The sequence below is a fragment of the Cavia porcellus genome, unplaced genomic scaffold, assembly GCF_034190915.1.
Source record: "Cavia porcellus strain 051 isolate PalLab524CR breed Dunkin Hartley unplaced genomic scaffold, mCavPor4.1 scaffold_14, whole genome shotgun sequence".
Classification (NCBI taxonomy): Eukaryota; Metazoa; Chordata; class Mammalia; order Rodentia; family Caviidae; genus Cavia; species Cavia porcellus.
The window spans coordinates 65,733,684-65,753,096 of NW_026947497.1; the positions used below are offsets into that span (position 1 = coordinate 65,733,684).

Here is a 19,413-nt window from a genome sequence, read left to right on the forward strand (position 1 = left end):
AAAAGCCCTGCGTGCTCCTGCTTGGCCGAGGCTGGCCCTGAAGAGCTGACCACAGAGGGGCAACACAGATGACAGCTACCAGACCGGACAGGACTAAAGCCACCTGGAGGGCCGTGAGCCACAGAGGCCCCACCAGGTCAGTCGGCAGGAGACAGCACCCAGGACACATTTTGGGACCCCGAGTGGCCACAGTGGTCAGGGACCAAGGCCAGCGAAGAAGTCATGCTGAGGCGGCTGGGGGAGGCTCTTTACTCCAGGCCTGTCAGAGACCTGAGGGAGGGGACGGACAGACAGACAGAGACTCGGCCCAGGGACAGGTACGCCCTCCTGCCCCATCAACAAGCCGGGATGGCAGAGACGTCTCCACTGCCTCTCCCTCCACCTAGGACACAGCAAAACAGGAACTTGTGTGGCTCGGTCCCTGCTGCACCTCTTGAACACGTCCTGCCCAGCTGGCCACAGGGCCCCTGGTACTCAGGAGCACCAGGGAGGGGGCTGTGAGCAGCAGGAAGGCGGCTCCGGGCAGCCATGTACACAGCTCCTAGGAGGCCGCACCACTGCCACAGCATCTCCCAAAGGCGGCCACAGATGACGAGGGACGAGGGTTCGCAGGCCATGTCCCTCTGTAGTGCTATCCCGGAGGACAAGGCACACATCCTTACAGTCCGGGAGGTCGGGATTATCCCAGTCACTTCCTCCAGGTGGCTACACTTTCAACCCAGAAAAGCAAAATTTAAACTGGCTTTCTGTGTGAGCTGCTTCCTGACGGAGGTGAAGACTCAGGGAAATGGGTCCCCTGCTGCGGCCCAGGACAGGGCCAGGCACAGATAGCACTGGGTGGGCCAGGAGGGGCCAGGGAACACAGAGCACACCGGTTGCAAAAGGGCCAGAAACCTTTATTCCACAGCTCTGCCACCTGCATCCAGAGCCAAGAGGGACACGGTCCAGAGGCCGAAGCAGCAGAGGCAGCGGTGGCAGTGCCGGGTGCCCTCCAGGCAGGACAGGACAGGAGGCGGCCCTCCAGGCCCGGGAGCCCGCCCGCGGTGAAGTCATGCACCAGAACATCCACGTGGGCTTCACTCGGAGCCGCCTCCTTTCCGGGGGCCCTGAGTCCTCATCTCGTGCCACAGCTTCACCAGCGGCTCCCTGTTCTTCCAGATGAGCTCGTGGCCATAGGTGACGTACCATCTGGGGAGACAGACCCGGCTCAGCTCAGGCAGCACAGCACAGCACAGGGCGGGGACTGGCCGGGTGGCCCCTGCCATTCCCCACAGACCCCACTGAAGCAACTGCTTATCTAACGTTAATAAATGAGTCTGCAAACCCAGCGCGGTGGCACACACCTGTCATCCCAGTGCTCAGGAGGCAAGAGGACTGCTGCGAGTTCAAGACCAGCCCAGGCTACATAGCAGGGGCTTTGTCTTAACACAAAAACAAGATCACACTGTCCCACAGGGCAGGGACGGTGAGCGCTGCTGTGGGCATCACCATCCAATGCAGGAAGGACACTCAGGTCAGTCAAGATCAGACCCAAAGCAGCTCACGTAAGCCTAGCTCTCTTCACCAGGACAAGTGTCAGGAGGGTCCCCAGCAGCAGGGGCCGGCGATGGCTCCAGTGACTTCCACGCCTGTCATTCCCCAGCCCCACCCAGCTCACCCAAACCTCACCCACTCTTTCTGACTGAAACCCATTCCTGTCCATTTCTGACACCAGGGACTTAGCCCAGGGCCTTCACAGTGAGCTGTGGCTCCAGCCTTTCCTGTTTCTTAAATTTTGAGAGGTGGGGGGGGGGACCTCATGAAGTTGCTCAGGCTGGGCTTGAACTTGGGGTCCTCTAGCCTTAGCCTCCCACACTGCTGGGATCACAGGCGTGTGTGGCCCACCTGGCTCCCATCTTCCTGCTAGGAAGCAGCCGAGGCTGTGAGCCCCAGCTCCTGAAGCCCCGGGACGGGTAGGAGCTGGATCCACCTCACAGGGAGAAACCTGTGCTCCGAGCAGGCAGCCAGCTGACCGCCTCTCAGGGACTCTCAAGCCGAGGTGCAGGGGTGGGGAAGGCTGGGGAGTCTGCACTACCTGATCTGGAGCGGCAGTTAAGGAAAGTCTGCTTTCTTTTTTTTTTTTTTTGTCTTTTTCATTTTTATCGGTACCGGGGATCGAACTCACAACTGCCTGCTTGCAAGGCAGGTGCTTATGGCGCTGAGCTAAATCCCCAGCCCCAAGCCTGCTTTCTTGAAACCTTTCTTTGTGGTTCGGTTTCCCCCAAGCAGAGGCTGCACTGCGTGGTCTTACCCACAGCCAGACACCTGCCTGAAAATGTGGCTCCATCTGCCTGCAACTGGTGTCACCAACTGGTGTCAAAACAGCAGTGTGAACATTTTTTAAATGTTGAGAACATTTTTAAATAAGGCATTGGATTTGTATTTGAATCTTAATATTAACTACAGTTAAAATGGGATTGAACGTACATTGAATTAAAGTTTTCTCAAAAAACACATAAATTTTCAAGAAAACACTGAATAATACGGAAATCAAGCCACATATGGTAGCTCATTCTGTGATCGAAGCACTTTAGGAGGCTGAGGCAGGAATGAAAAAATCTGGCCCAGCATGAGCCATTTAACAAAATTTTACCAAAAATAAAAATGAAAAAAGAGATGGAGATACAAGTCAGTGCAAAAGCCCTGGATTCAATCCCCAGTACTGGGGGAGAAAAAGTGGCTTATTAGGCAAGGCAACAAAATTCTTTGGGCCTAAAGTAATGTTCTTTAATGAATTTATAACAACAGAAAAAAGACCACCCTGACATTCAAATGCAATGGTAAAAATCCTTGTAAGAACTGAATCACCTGCCGGGCATGGTGGCATAGGCTTATAGTCCCAGCATTTGACAGGCTGAGGCAGGAGGATCCCAAATTCAAGCCCAGCTTGGGCAATTTAGCATGACCTTGTCTCAAACTGAAAGCGGGGGAGGGCTATAGCTCAATGCAAAGGCTCTGGGTTCAATCCAGTACCTCAAACAAATTAAAGAGACTAGCCTGTTAACATTTCTAAATTCACTTTCAAGGAAAGATTAATTCTGCACAGCACCTGCCTGGCAAAGTGCATGGCCCTGAGTTTGAGTCCCAGTACCAAAAAAAAAAAAAAAAAAGAAAAAAGAAAAAAATGAATTCTGAGTAGCCGGGCATGGTGACACACCTGTAATCCCGGCACTTGGGAGGCTGAGGCAGGCGTATTGTTGCAAGTTTGAGACCAGAATGGGCTACAAAGTGCGCTCAAGGCCTGCATAGTACGACCCTGTCTCAGAAAGACAAAAAAAAAAAAAATTCTGACTGTAACAAGTTTAACCGATGAAAAGGAGTTGAAATTAAAAGCAGCAAACAAAAGGATTCCTGCCTTTTAGGTCCTGAATTTTGCAATGCATTTGATCCAGTTTTCTGCAGGATGGAAAAAGCCATCTATTTATAGTTCAGGAGAATAAACCCTTTCCGGGGAGAAGACCCTTCATGAATTCCCAGATAAATTTAGAGCTTGGGAAGCAAACCCCTCTTGAACATCTTTGTTTCTTGCTGCAATAGCAGGTCAACGTGCACTATTTATACCACGCTGCCCTTACGCTGCAGCACACACATGTGCTTCTGTAATCACCACTGAAATTATAAATGGAATAATGACATTTAATTCCCCCACCCACTGGTGGGAGAAATCAGCGTCACTTAGAATAGATTTTTCTGTTTTCTAAAATTAAAAAATAAGTTTCCCACTGTCACGAAACAAAGGCAAAACAAAGGGCAGGTGACAGCATTTATGCAAGGAAAGACAGGCCTTTCAGACCAGAGCCAGCAGATGACAACCGTGCTGTGGGGGCTCCAGGGCCCAAGGATGAGGTCCAGGCAGAGCCCAGAGGCTGGGTGTGCTCAGCACTGCCCTCGATGCCACAAGCTCAGCATCTGCACAGCTGTGTGACTCGGCTGGCAGAGTGACAGGGCCTGAGGGGACGAAGCTGGTGCGCAGGCAGGCTCTGTCCTCTCAGCAGCTGGGGTGACTACAGTAATGGTGGGGGGAAGGTCAATGCCAATGGCTGAGCAGAGGCGGGTCCTTGGTGACCTTGCCGCTGTGTCTTCCTCCCTCCCAGCCCCGCTGCTCCTGCTTCGGGGCCTGGGTCTGGCCTCCCACCCCAGGAAGCTGCTTAGCCTTGGCGGTCCCCCAACTTACATTCCAAAGAGGGCGCCCCCAAGATGTGCTGCATGATCAAAGAACTTCCAGCCCAGGATCATTCCTGCAGTGTCCAAGGCAATGATGGCTTTCAGGGCCTGTGGGTGGGGGACAGAGAGCAGGAGTGGCACACCCCTCGGTTCTACTGGGGTAGTGCACAGCCCCCACGCCAGGGCACCCTGTACTCACGCTGCCGGCCGTGAAGGTGAGCATGGGCAGGAAGATGATGGCGAGCCTCCCGTCTGGCACCTTGGTGCACACAGCAGCCAGCACGGTCATGATGGCGCCCGACTGCAAGGTACAGAGCCGGTGGGGACCAGGACAGAGGCTCCCAGCCCCACCCACCAAGCAGGACATGGGGTCCTCGGCACCAGCATCGTTCAGCACAGTGCACAATCACCACCCACAACGGCCACCCGAGCGGCATCTCTTCCAAGTGTAACACCAGACTCTCAGTGTCACTAGAAATGTGACTTCACAGAGACAGAAAGTTTTCCTTAAAGCTTGGGATGAATGCCAGGGTGAGGGAATGGGTGCCCTCCTCATCCCTCGGTTGGTGGGGTCCTTTCTCAGCACCCCAGGGCTGGTCCACCTGTGGAAGGGCGCCTGCCCCAACCACCTGCAGAGCCGCATCCTGGGACCTGCGGCTTGGCCGCTTCACTGTGTGTTTTTTCTTACACTTTTTCCCGGTCACATACATAATTGTTGCCATTTAAATTGTTAGTGTCCACGTGGCATCTTTTTATATTAATTCAGTCTCTCTCAGCGTCAGATATGGAGCCGGGCATGATGGCACACTACTATAATCCTTAATCTCACCACTTGGGAGGCTGAGACAGGAGGGTCATCAAAATTCGAGGCCAGCCTGGGCTACACAGTAAATTCAAGGCCAGCCTAGGCCACTATCTCAAAAAAAATAAACAAACAAACAAAAAAAAAACCAACAAGGAAAAAACCCATGCTACCAATTCCTCTGGGTGGTTGCACACTTGAGGAGGGGTCATAATCCCGAGCTCACATTAAGTTTCAGGGGAATCATCGAGCCCCACTCTACGGCAGACAGCAGTAAGGGAGAAGTCCCACCTTCCTGGAGCTCCCAGTGTGCCCGGAAGGACACCGAACAGGTAAGAATAACGGTGACAGTCCCAATGAGAAGCAGCGTGCTCAGGGAGAGAGAGCTATGTGAGACCAGAGTAACGAACGCCATCAAGCTGTGCGCACAAGGGTGACCAGACTGGCCAGGTAATCACCTGGCCTGGCAGAGAAACCTGAGCCCAAGGGAGTGCTGGAGAACGAGTAGAAGATGGACCTCAGGCGTCTGATGGAAAATAATCAAATACCCTCGGACATTCCACAAATAATGCTCCTGCCATTTTTCAAAAGTATCCAAGGTTGGGGCTGGGGATTTAGCTCAGCAGCATAAGCGCCTGCCTTGTAAGCAGGCAGTCAGGAGTTCGATCCCCGGTACGGATAAAAAAGAAAAAGACCAAAAAAAAAATTTTAAAAAAAAAGTATCCAAGGTCAGGAAAGACAAGAAACTGTCACCAATGGGAGACTGAGAAGGTGAGGATTAAATGCGGATAGCACATCAGAACATCAAAGGACATCACAAAAGAACTGGAGAGCCAGAGGACAATGCTGGGCCTCAGTGACCGGCTGCAGCGCTTCAAAGGCTTGCAGCCACCCCCCTGGGGGGGGGGGTAGGGGGGACATGATGCTCATGTAACCCCGAAGTGCCTTCTTCCCAGTTACTGAGTCTCTGCACAGCCAAGAAGCTGGGCTGACCTTAATCATTCCCAGAAATTACCCCGCAGAAGGCGGGCAGACACCATGCCCCTCTTGGGTGACTTCTGAGGACACCGTACTTCTGGGCCACTCCCACCCCAAACACTGAGCCTGGATCCGGCCACGGGGCAGCAGGCGAGCCCTAGCCCGGGAGAGGAGCAGAGGCTGCGGCCATGGCCCAGCTCCCAGAACTAAGGACAGCACAGACCTCAGGGGACACGGAACCCCAAAGGGCACCACTGGGAGACAGACAAACCACAAGGTGCACTGCCTGGTAAACGCTGGGGTACGTCTGTCAGCATTTACCGAGTTTATCACTCAGTAACGGCTCTGTGCAGCATGGGAGGTCTTTGTATTCTTAGCAGATCCACGCTCAAGTACAGAGGAGTAAGCAGTAGCTCCCAGTGGTGCAGAAAAATAAACACGGACAGAAAATGTTAAGTGAAATGTGGCAAAATGTTTAAAATTAATGAGTATTTTGAAAGATTTTGGGGGGGGGGGTTGGTGCCATGAATCGAACTCTTGGTCTCACACTTTCGAGGCAGGCACTGTGCCACTGAGCTACCTCCCCAGCCCAGGAGTTTGTGTGGTTTATTTATTTTTTAAGTAAAAGGCACCTAAAATAAAAAGAGGAGAAAATTCATTGTAACCGTGGTGTAGACAAAAATTTCCTGTGACACTACATGCAGGACCCATAATAAAGACTACACACAATGAAAATCTTTTTGTTGTTGTTGTTGTTGTTGTTGGTACCGGGGATTGAACTCAACCTCAGGCTTGCCAAGCAGGTGCTTATGCCCCTGAGCTAAATCCCTGGCCTTGCAAATGAAAAATTTTAACACTCTTTGAAAGATACTGTTAAGATACTGTTAAAAACTTCTTTTTTAAATGGGTAGATTTGAGGGATGCTTCAAAGATGATACACAGATAGCAAAGAGGCACGCAGATGACACACGTCATCAGTTGTTAGGAAAGCAAAGATTCCAGCCGCACCTTGCTCTCACCGGCACTGAGCTCCTCAGGGAAAGCCAGGAGCCGCCTCGGTGCCGGGGAAGCACACAACTCGGGAAAAGGGCTTGCAGATCCTCAGACGCTCAACATAGCTACTCTATGCCCTGACTACTGCCCTCGTAGGCGTTAAACCAAGAGAAATGAAAGCGTGTATCTATGAAGAGCTGTCCACAGACGCTCACGCAGTTTTTTAATAATGGCCAAAACACGAGAAACCACCCAAGCGCTCGGCCATTGAACCCGTCTCCCTGTGGAATGGAGGCTATTCACCAATGTGCAGGAAAAGCATTATCATGTTTGAGATGGAATCTCACTAAGTCCCCCAGCTGGCCTCAAACTGGCAATCCTCTCACTTCAGCCCCCAGAGCTGGCAGTGCAGGCACGGCAGCACCTCTCCCGGGCGTGACTGGCACGCCGCGCAGAGGCACCACAGGACAGCCTCGGGCGGGCAGTGCCAAGCGGAGCCACAACAGTGCGTGAAAGCCGCACTGCGACTGTCTGCACACCTCCCATCCTCACAGGAGGTCAGAAAGCTGGCTGGAGGGGGAGGGCAGGGGCAGCAAAGGGAAACCAGGAAACTTCTGGGAATAGGGAACATGCTTCTGATTGAGGGTGCTGTGGGTTTATGGGTATCTACTGTCAAAACTTAACAAATTATGGATTCTAAATATGTGCCCTTTTGGTACTCAAAGCCCTGAGTTACTTCTTCAAAGTATTTCCTACAAGTTTGTTTTTTGAGACTAGGTTTCTGCAATGTAATTTAGGCTGGTCTTGAACTCACTGTGTAGCCCAGGCTGGCCTCAAACTCACAACAATCCTCCTGCCTCAGCCTCCCAGGTGCTGGGATTACAGGAGTACGTCACCATGCCCAGTTTCTGCCACTTTTCTGTAAGATTTGACTTTTGGGGGGAAAGGGGGTGCTGTAGATAGGGTCTCACTATGTAGTGCAGGCTGGCCTCAAACTCAAGCTATCCTCCTGCCTCCGAGGCCTCGCAAAAGCTGGGATTATAGGAGTGCGCCACCACATCTGGTGCTATAAATTCTAAATTATTTATAAATTGTATGTTAAAATAAAAGACAGAAACAACTTTTAAAAGGAGCCCCTAGGCACTGTGGTACCTCTAATCCTGGCCCTCTGGAAGGCTGAAGCAGGAAGACTATGAATTCAAGCACAGCCTGGGCAATTTGGTAAAACCCTGTCTCAAAACAAACAAACAAACCAAAAACAGGCTGGGGATGCAACTCAAAGTAAAAGGTCCTGGGTTAAACCCCAATCTCTCAACAGTAACAATAAAAAGAACGCTTATATTAAAAATATTATTTCTTCTTTTTTTTTTTTTGGTCTTTTTCCTTTTTATTGGTACCAGGGATCGAACTCACGACCGCCTGCTTGCAAGGCAGGTGCTTATGCCGCTGAGCTAAATCCCCAGCCCCTAAAAATATTATTTCTATAAAACACCATTTACATCTTTCAATCATCAACGCCCTCCCCCGCTGGATGTTAGGAACTGAGCCCAGGGCCTTCTCACTGAGCTACACCTCCAGCTCTTTGCAATTCTGAGGCTGGGTGTTCTTGCTAAGTCACCAGGCTGAGTTGGAACTTGCAATCCTCCTGCCTCAGCCTACCAGAGTACTGGGATTACAGCTGTGTACCGCTGTGCACAGCTATTTTCTCAGTGTCTTCTATGTGAAGTCTGCTTCCGAATACAGGATGACCTTGTGTTACAGGGGTTACTAGAACCTTAAGACATATTACGAATCCTGGAGAGCTCGGATGTCCAGAGCCTGTAAATACACAGCTGGCTGCTGGCCAAACACAGAAACCAGCTCCAGCAGTGTGCAGAGGGCGGGATGGGGTAACTGGAGGACAGAAGCAAGCAGAAAGCCCTCTGGAGAACAGAGTTCCAGGCCTGATTTTAGCTAAATGGATGAAGAGAACACAGTACCCAGGTTGAACAGGGAGAATCACAAGCCAAGAGTGACCTCAGTTACACTCCTAGGACATGGAGCACGGCAGCAGTGGGATTCCTGCACTGTGTCTAGGTCTAGGGTCACTGGCTACCGTCTGTTCCCCAACCTGGTCCTGTGTGGTACGGCAGGGATTCTCTGATCCTTACTCCCTGAAGCATAGCCTCTGCTCGCAACATGGAGCCACATCTCCATTCCCAGAGCTCTACTCCACCTCCCACTTGGGGCACGGCAACCTCCAAGGCTGTGAGGACCGACGCACGGGTGCTTTGCTTAATTCTTATAAAACCTGCCAGGTCACCATGTCTGCACCTACTCTGGGAGATCAGTTCCGGCTGGCGCTTCCACATTCCACACCTGCCCCAAATCTATCAGCCGGACAGTGCTGGATCTGGCATAGATGGCAGTGCCACTGACAGCTGAGCAGCAGCCCCAGGGCCTATGCACAACCTTAGCAGCCTGGGTTTCCTTTTAAATAAATGCTGGAAAGTACAACTCAAATCCCAGAAGAAATCAAATTGAAACCTTACTTTCTCAGAGAAAAAAACCCCAACACAATTAAAATTTCCTCCAAAATGAAGCAAATGGAATTCTCAGAGCTGATCTGAAAGAACACAAGCACTGTGTGAAATCCCTCAGTGACCAGCTCTCTAGTACCACTCTGAACATCTCATGCGGAGAAAGGGGCACACCAACAGCTGCTCCATGTCCCAGAAGTCACTGGGTCGTGGTCTCCATCCCACCCCACCTCCAGACACCCCAAAGCTGCATCCTTAGGCCTGCACTTCTGTTTTTGTCACCCTGAGAGTACCAGCTGCCCATGGGCATGGCCAATACCCTCCCAGCTGCACAGCTAGGGCTTCGGAGCCTCCATGGGTGGATGTGTGTCTTCTCAGCTAACTGAACTGGAAGCCAAGTTTGCTTCCAGGTGGCCTGACAGGCCTTCACCGGCTTCATGCAGCCAGGTGCTCAGGGAGACAAGGTAGAGAAAGAGACGAATAGAGAAATTATACCAGAGTCAAACCTTAGAGAGAAAACAAACATTTCAGATCAAGGGGGTGACTGGGAAAGCAGGTAGGTCAGGAGGTGAGATGCAGCCTCATTAGGAAGATTGAGTATACACAGGTCTGAAGAATACACCAATTATGAGATGACTATCTTACATTCTTTTCCAGAATTGAACTTTTCTAGAGCTCCTTTAAATATGAAACCTCCTACTCAAATATATTCAAATGCACTAGTATCTATATGTACGCAGACTGAATGCACACTCATTAAAGAAATATTAAAGCCTTCCACATCTAGAGACTGCCACTAAACTCAAGACGCACTTAAAAAAAAAAAAAAAGCTAGGGCCAGAGGTTACAGCTCAGTGTCACAGCGCCTGCCTGACAAGTGAAAGGTAGCAAGTTTGAGTCCCAGTACCCCTGCCCCAAAAAGGTACCCCCATAGAGCCTGGTCACAGTGCTGGTGGTCTCGTCAGCCCAGATGCTCAAATACTGACTGTGCACACAAGGCAGTACCAGATTCCAATCTGCAATTAGTGCTTCCAAAGCTGGATGAGGCCCGATGCTTTCCAGGATCAGACACTCGCTATTTGGCAGGACCCCTCTTGGTCTGAACTGCACCCCAGGCAGCACTCATAGATGTTCAGTGCTTAAACCCTACAGCCTGAAAACTAGCATCATAAATGAGTAAGTGCACAACTGAGATGCAGACCATGAAATAGCTTTTTATTGTCAATCTCCTGATTGTGGCAGTTACACTGTGGCTCTGTAAGATGTTAAAACTGGGGTGAAAAACATATGGAAACTTTCTTAACTTTTCTGTAAGTATATGATTATTGCAAAACGAATTTAAAATCACAAATACTTACTGCACCAAGTGATGGTCCATATCTTCCCGTGGCAACTTTACACACGTAACTGACAAAATTGGAAATAACACCTAAGAAATAAGTTATATTTCAACAGCTGTAAGAAGTAAGGTATAAAAATGATTCCTATTCCTAGCTGGGCATGATGACATCAGTCTGTAATCCCAGCACTCAAGAGGCTGAGGCAGGTGGATTGCTGAGTTTGAGGCCAGCCTGAACCATACAGCAAGATCCTGTCTCAAAACAAACAAAAGACAAAATTAAAAAATGGTTCCTACTCCTGATTTCCATGCAGGTAAAGGGTCAGATTCCATGATGCTCCCATCACTGTCACTGATTTAGAGAGAGAGAAAAGCCTTGCCCACCACGCTTTTTGCTGACTGTCACAGGGTCATTCGCTTTACCCCAGTCATCATCTTCACTGGGTAACAGGACAAGAAGGCTGGCGCCCAAGCCCAGCAGCTATGGCAAATGCCCATTCTGGGCTGGCTCGGTCTCTGGGGTAAGGCCTTCCACTAAAGGACCTGTCAGGCCCCGCACTTCAGTGCAGCTAAGTGTGGCTCACTGTGAAGCGACTTCCTGTGCCACAGGGATGAGTGGCTTCTCCTACGACCATGTAACCAGCGCTGGGGGAAGAACTGTATCCTAAAAAGACTGCTTGGCATCTAGCTTTGAAGGACTTGCTATACCCGCATCAGTCATCAATTAACCTAAAGCAGCATCCACTCCAGCTTTGCAGCTGACACTCTTTTTTCTCACGCGCTTGGCCATGGAAAGTAGCATCCCGCCCCCAAAGGTGTGGTGATTCCGACCACCCCACACAGCTGCCAGCAGGAATGGGCTCCGAGCCCAGTTTGCAGTCTCTATGAGCTCAGTGCTTTCTGCCCTACGGCACAACGGCCAGACGCAGTTTTTAAGCAATATAGGACTTTAGAAATGAATGTTTGCATTTGTTTTCAAATAAATTTTACAAGTAAGTGAGGGAAATTAAACCTGAGCAATGGTTCATTTGACCTGGAATCATACACTACTATACCATGTCCTAGGTGAAACACACAGGACCAGAACCAGGGAGCGGCCCCAAGCCAACACTTGACCATGCAAAACAGGGCAGAACACACTTTACTATCCCGACACTCACACTGGATGCCACTGATTTAAAGCTTTCTGCAAGCCAAGGACGGGGAAGGGAGCTCGCTCCAGGGGATTTCACAGAGAACTGGATGACTGCGGTAGTTGGAGGTCTGGGAGCCATTAAGTATAAAATAGAGGCCTGAGCTAGAGAAACAGAGGTGCAGGGAGCCAGTGACGGCATGCTGAGCTCATTTCCTGCTTATTCTAATTTTTTTTTTTTTTTGAGATGGGGTCTCGCTATGCAGTTCAAGCTGGCCTTGAGCTCACTTTGTAGCCCAGGCTGGTCTCGAACTCTTAACGATCCTCCCACCTCAGCCTCCCCAGAGCTGGGATTACAGGCATGAGCCACCACACCCGGCTCAATCCTGACTAATTTATTTTTTTTTTTTTTTTTTTTTTTTTTTTTTTGTCTTTTTCGTTTTTATCGGTACCAGGGATCGAACTCACGACTGCCTGCTTGCAAGGCAGGTGCTTATGCCGCTGAGCTAAATCCCCAGCCCCAATCCTGACTAATTTAAAACTGAGCACACCCAAGCAACTCATTGAAAAAAACCTGCACAGCAAGGAGCAAGGAACAAGGAGGTGAACAGTGCCACCAGTCTGAGGAAGCCTTCTCTGCAGACAGCATGAGAGGCAAGTGTGTCCTCGGCACTTCCACTCTAATCATTCCCTTTGGCCTGTTTTATTGAGACAGGGTCTCACTGTGTAGCCCAAACTGGCCTTGAACTCACTGTGTAACCAAGGCTGGCCTTGAACTTACAGTGACCCTTCTGCCTCAGCCTCCTGAGTGCTGCGATTATAGGCGTACAGCACCACACCACGCCCCGCCCCCTTGTGCTTTCTTTGGAGAGCTAGGGGTATCTGCAGTCCCAGGGCCTGAGGGAGAGGCTCTTACCTGCAGACAGGTACACTGCCATGAACTGCTCTTGACCCAGGATGTTCACGATGCTGGAGGAAAAGCTCCACAGAACGTACATGTTTGCCGCCATGTGGAGCAGGGAGAAGTGACTGAAGGACGACAGCAACATCGGCACGCAGAGGACCTCTGGGGGGTTGGGGAGAACACAGCCGGCTCAGCCGCCCCACACAACTGAACCAGCACAGGGAGCAACAACAGCAGGCAATGAGAAGGCTTCCCAGAGTGGTCTCCTTTCCCTTTTTCTGATGCTAGGATCCAACTCTCAACTGTGTATTCCCCAGGCAGGCGCTTATACCACTGAGCTAAATCCCTGGCCTAAGAGAGCATTTTTCTTTCTTTTTTTTTTGGTACCAGGGATCGAACTCATGACCTCACACTTGCCAGACAGGCACTTCTGCCACTGAGCTAAATCCCCGGCCCCAAGAGAGCATTTTTCAAAGTGATAAAAAGCTTTCTTAAATCTTCACTGCTACTTAGAAGCCAATGAAAATTCTCAACTCATTGAAAGCAACTTGTCCTTATTTATGGCAAAAGTGAGACAGAGAGTAAATTGTTTCAATTATAAAACTGTGTATCAGCTGGGCATGGTGGTGCACATCTGTAATCTCCACACTCGGGAGGCTGAAGCAGGAAGATCGTGGCAAGTTCAAGACCAGCCTAGGCTACAAAGTGAGCTCAAGGCCAGCCTTAACTGCATAGTAAGACCCTGTCTCAGAGACAAAAACAAAACAAAAGCTGTATAATACTATCTGCAAAACAAAAACAACACCTTTGTAAGCAAATGCAAATCTTAATTCATTAAAAATTATTTAGACACCTATGCAAGGTAACACAACAGTCAAAGTCCCTGCCCATAAGGAACTTGCAGTCTACCCTCCAGATTTCACTTGTAGTACTGACAAGTAACACCTTTTTTTGTAATTCAATTAGCAAAGTGTATTTCTTTCACATTATCTCTACCTCACAACCACACACAGCGATTTAAATCAGAAGTGACTTAAAAAAAAAAAAAAAAGAAGTGACTTACTTGAGGCTGGATTGGATGTAAAATATCTGATCATTGTCCGCTGCAGAGAAGGAACTCTCCATAAACAGAATACAAGAACATTTGCAGTTATGATACCTGTGAAATAAAGGTTTAAAAATAAGAAAATCTGCTGTGCAGCAACCACCATCTGAATACAAATTTCTACTACAATTCCGCGAGAGTACTACTACTTCTGGGAAAGGGGGTGCAGAGAGCTAAGGAAATCAGTGAATTCCGTGCCTTTCAGTATCAAAACTGTCACAGGCTGATGAAGTCAGGATTCCGGGAACTGCTAATGCCCTAGCGGCTCACTTCCTGCACCCAGATTGACTTATTTTATGTCTTCACAACAGTTTACCCTTCTCAATAACTAGATCCAAAGCTACTGTTCAACAACAGCCAACCTAGAGACAGGGGCAAGGAATCAGGTTCTTTGGCCATGAGTAGAAAAGCTAACATTACGTCTTTCTGCAGGGACGGTAAGCTTCTATAATTTCCAAATGGCTCATGGAAATGATGGCTCTTTTGTGTAAGTGAAGGTCAGTGTGTCTGAGAAAAATACTCATTTGACAGATTTAAATCCGGAGTATCTTTAAAATGTTCACATGTGGGAGTTGAGTGGCTGGCTATCATTTGTCTGTAAGAGTTCATGCTGCAAGAACTATCAGAAAATTGAGTAGATTTAATTTCAGAACTAGTCACCCTTTAGGAAAAAAAATACTTGTTATTCTTAAAAACTGTAAACTTTAAAAAAAAAAAAAAAAAAACCACTAACGTTCGAGTGGCCACACTCCCTGCATACAGCAGGCCCACTTCTACTTGCCGAATCACAGGACCTTAAACAGTGCCCGGTACAGTCGCTGACTCGGTCCTCCTCCCTCTCTGGGCAACAGGCAGGCAGCACTTCCGACGGCAGCCCAACCCTGGCCGCTCAGCGACCCGAAGGCTACTTCCTTAAACCAGGGACAGCACGTGCACCTCGGGACCACAGCACTGCAGAGCACACTGCGGGCGGGGGCTAGAAGGGCTGACCCTGCCACCGCTCCAGCCAAATGCACAAGGCCTTTTTGGGAACTGTTACACTGCCTGTTCCGGATGGGATCGGGGTCAAGCGGCTGTTAAAGGTCTCAGGCCACAGCTGGTAGGCTCCACGACGGAAACGGCGCGGCAGAGGGGACAGCAGAGGAAAGGGGGCCCCTGCCTGGCAGCGGGAGGCAGGAATGCGGGAGCAGCTGGACTGGACTCTTCCGGCCCGCTTGGCTTCGTTGGTGGATTACTTCACTGATGCACAAACGAACTTCCGAGGACAGAAAGCCCGAAGCCCTGCGAGCGGCCTGGCCTCGCAGTCTGTTTCCTCTTCAGGAAAAGCTCCCGGGAATGGCTGCGGCCAGGAGTCGGAAAACACGGCTTCCTGCAGCAGCCATGTGAGGATGGGGCGGGGGAAGGAGCGAGGGGGACAGGCAGAGCACAGCTCCGAAAAGCCTCGACCCTCAGCAGGCCTCTCGGGAGCTCTGGGACGGTGGCTCTCCGTGCTCCAGGTCAGCTCCTCGGCTGTAAGGTGAGCGAGATGCCCCCGCGCGTGCCAAGGGCCGAGCCGGAACTAACCCGGCAGTGCACATGCGCACACGCTCTGGTCAGGATGCGGGCACAAGAGGAGCCACTGGGCAGCAGCTGAGCGGCCTGGCCCCGCCCCTTGAGCTCGGGATGCTCCCTGTGGACCCGGTGACCCCTCCTCCTCCGACAGGCCTGGTGCCCACTCTGCCATGCGTGAGCACAGGACGACGTCCACACAAACTGAGACAGAAACCGTCAGAAGCAGCGTTCCCATATCCTGGGCACTATGCAGAGGCTTGGGGGGAGGGGGAACAGGGCGACCCGGGTCACAGCCACCCGGCGCTTACCTATGCCCGTTCCACCCCCTCCGCGGCCGGAGGGGTCCCCAGTGCAGCCTGATGGCCCGAGGAAGCGGGAAGGTCGTGTACTGGGGCCTGGCAGAGCGGCTCACCAGGCCAGGTCTGTATTTACCTGCCTGGGCTGGGGACGAGACAGCGCCTACCTGGCAGCGCGAAGTCCTGAGCTCTATTCCTGCTACCAAAAAGAGACGCCTGACTGAATTCTGCACATATAAAACTCCTTTTCCCAAAAGACATTGGTCAGAAACAATTACGGGTAAGGTTTTAAGTTCAAGTTTGCCTGAGTTGCTGAGTAACGTTTGTGGCAAATAAGAGACTAACAACTCAAAAATCTTAAAAGGAAGAGCAGAAGAGTAAGATTTCTGTATCAGCTTGGAAAACCTCCAGTATACTCCTAGGATCCAGAATGCCATATAATAAAACAGACTTTAAGACAAAAACTGTGACCAGAGGCAAAACAAGATGAGGAGAATAGAAAATCAGTGAACCCAACTTGATTCTCCAAGATAACACTCAAAAACTGACAAACTTTTCAGTTCGAACAGAGACTTAAGTAACTAAAATCCCAATGACTAAAATCAGGAATGAGAGCAGAGAGATGAGGATCACAGGGGCTAGGAGGAGCAGCTCAGTGGCAGAATGTGTGGAGCCCTGAGCTTACCAACAGCAGAGGGCAGGAAGATTTTCACGGAATACTGTATGTCTTAGTTACTTTTCACTCGTCGCTGAGACAAAATACCTGATGCCCAAGTTGGGAAAGGAAAGGTTTATTTCTTACAGCTTTTGGAGGTTTCAGTCCACACTCAGTTGTCTCCAAGACAGGCGGGCATGGCTGGGCTGCAGTTCATGGCTGCTGCAAACAGGAACTAGCAAAGAGACAGACACACCTTCTTCCTGCCATTACATCACATCCTGGCTCCACCCCTATGTGGGTGGAGCACTGACACCATCAGTCTAAGCACTATACAATGAACCATCACAAATGAACAATGCAAACTCATGAGGCCTGGGGGACACAACATAAACCATGACACTGTAATTGTACACCAATAAACAACAACAACAACAAAAACTAGGTGAAACTAAAAAAACTCCTAAGAAGACACAAACTACTGACACCTACTCAAAGAGCAACAGAAAATCTAAGCCAGGCGTGGTGACACACTCCTGTAACCCCAGCATTTGGGAGGCTGAGACAGGAGAACTCTGCAAGTTTGAGACCAGCCTCAGCTACAAAATGAGCTCAAGGCCAGCCTGAACTGCATAGTAAGACCCTGTCTCAAAAAGAAAGACAGAAACAGAAAATTGAAATAGCTCAAGAGCAAAGAGACTGAATCATGACCAAGAAACTTTCTGCAAAGCACAGTTGAGAACTGCATGGCTTCCCCAGGGCTCTTTCCTAGGCCTGCCATGATGAACTCCCTCGAACTTGCTGGTTCCCTTACCACTCCCCAAGGTTGGAGGCCTGGAGCGAGGTGCTGCCAAGGCTGGCCTCCTCCCCAAGCACTGGGGACAAATGCTTCTCTCCTCCTGGATTCTGGGGGCTCCTGATGACTCCTGGTGTTGCCTGCCCTGTAGCTGCCTCATGCCAACTGTTTCATGCCTCCGCGGCCATCTGTGCCTGAGGCCTTTTCTGTGTCTTTCTTTGTCCTTTCCTCGTCCTAGGAGGACAAGTGACTGGCCCAAGTCCTCCCACAGTGTAGAATGATCATATTGTGATCACTGTATCTGGAAAGACCCTATTTCAAATAAGGGAATGTTCTGTGGCTCCAGTGGACAGGAGTTTTGGAGAGAATACTATTCACCTTATAGCTGGTGAATACCAAAAATAAAGATGAATCAACACCAATCATTCTTAAACTCTCCTAAAACAGAAAGAGGGAGGAACATGTCCCAATTCAGTCTAAGCAGCCTTACTGTAGTATCAACATCAGCTGAAGAAATCACAAGAGAACTAACACTGCTTTATGAATGCCAAAGGTACCAAAATTCTAGAGAAAATGTTAGTAAAACAGGCCCAGCAGCTTATAAAGGATTATAAATCATGACCAGATGGAACTCACTACAAGAACACAAGCTTGGTTCACATATGAACGTCAATCAATGTCACAATACATACTAATGAAATTAAAGAGACTCATAATTCTGCTTCAAAACTTACACCACAAACCTACAGTAATCAAGACAGTGTGCTCAGGTACAAGGGCACACAGATCAATGAAACAGAGCTGGATCCAGAAATACACACAATTAGGGTCAACTGTGTCTTGTGTGTATGTGTGGTACTAGGGATAAAACCCAGGGCCTTGGACTGGATACAGCTCAGCAGCACAGCGCCCGCCTGGCAAATGCAAGGTTGTGTGTTCAATTCCTGGTATCAAAAAATGAAAAGAAAAGAAAGATCCAGGGTCTCACGCATGCAAGGCAAGTTCTCTATCACTGAGTTTCATCTCCAAGCCTTTTTTTTTTTTGTCTTTTTCCTTTTTATCGGTACTGGGGATCGAACTCACGACCGCCTGCTTGCAAGGCAGGTACTTATGCCGCTGAGCTAAATCCCCAGCCCCCCTGCTTTTTTTTTTGATACAAGGTCTTATTCAGTAGCCCAGGCAGCTCTTAAGCTTGTGATCTTCATGTCTGAACTTCCCAAGCAGTTAGTATTTATTACATGTATGTTCTACCATGCCTGCCTCCACTGATTTTGGACTAGTGTTCGGGTGAAAGACAATTCAGTGGGGAATTAACACTTTTCAAAAGATGGTGCAAGTCAAGTGGATATTCACAGCAAAAGAATGAGTCTGGACCTCTACCATACCAAATGTATGGGACAGAAGTCCAGTGTATGTATTTATATGGTTCAAAATGAATCAAAGGCCTGAATATAAGAGTGAAAATTTTAAACTCTTTTTAAGGAAAAGATTTAAGGCCTGTGACATAGCTCAGTAGCATAGTGCCTGCCTGGCAAATACGAGGTCCTGAGTTCGATTCCCAGTGCAAAAATTTAGATTTGGGTATAACTCTAAAGAAAAAGATTTAGATATAAATCTTTGTGACTTTGAATTGGACTACTTTCCTTGAACCCAGAACCAATGCCCAGTGGAATTCAAGAGATGACTGAACTGAAACAAGATATAGCACGGATGAACCTTAAAATCATTAGGCTAAGTGGAAGAAGCAGACACAAAAGGATGCCTCCTGCGTGATTCCACTTACCCAGAATACATAAATCCACAGAAAAAGAAAGATGAGTGGCTGCCGAGGGCTGGGGGGGGGGGGCAGGGAGTGGCTGCTAATGGGCACAGGTTTCTTTTGGGCTGATGACAGTATTTTGGGGTTAGACAGATGCACAACCTTGTGAATAGAGCAAAACCCACTAAACTGTATACTTAAACAGCAGAATAAAGACAGGAAGGGACAAGAACAGGCGCCACGCCAGCCAAGCTGAACCCACCGTCCCCGCCTTGGTGGGTGGGACACAGGCAGGTGCAGGGGTCACCTGTGGGCAATCTCTGCAGCTACCTCTCCTCCTAGGTAGCACCCAGGGAACTAGTTACGACGTAGGCCACAACC

General features: G+C 49.6%; 1 protein-coding gene across 8 annotated transcripts in view; it reads right to left on the reverse strand.

Annotated features, from left to right (window-relative positions):
• Positions 1 to 875: 875 nt before the first annotated feature.
• Positions 876 to 19,413, reverse strand: part of Parl (presenilin associated rhomboid like) — a 31,406-nt gene continuing 12,868 nt past the window's right edge. For 3 of the 8 annotated variants that reach the window (XM_003477049.5, XM_063261128.1, XM_063261127.1), the window contains 6 exons: positions 13,934 to 14,029; positions 12,883 to 13,032; positions 10,854 to 10,924; positions 4,403 to 4,504; positions 4,214 to 4,311; positions 876 to 1,188 (listed from right to left, as the gene is read on the reverse strand). In XM_003477049.5, coding sequence (XP_003477097.2) covers positions 1,077 to 1,188; positions 4,214 to 4,311; positions 4,403 to 4,504; positions 10,854 to 10,924; positions 12,883 to 13,032; positions 13,934 to 14,029 — 629 coding nt within the window. In that variant the 3' untranslated portion in view covers positions 876 to 1,076. Of the gene's footprint in view, positions 1,189 to 3,788; positions 4,044 to 4,213; positions 4,312 to 4,402; positions 4,505 to 10,853; positions 10,925 to 12,882; positions 13,078 to 13,933; positions 14,036 to 16,624; positions 16,649 to 19,413 lie in introns of those variants that run through there. The other 5 variants (XM_063261129.1, XM_063261130.1, XM_063261124.1 and 2 more) reach the window with 5 other exon arrangements.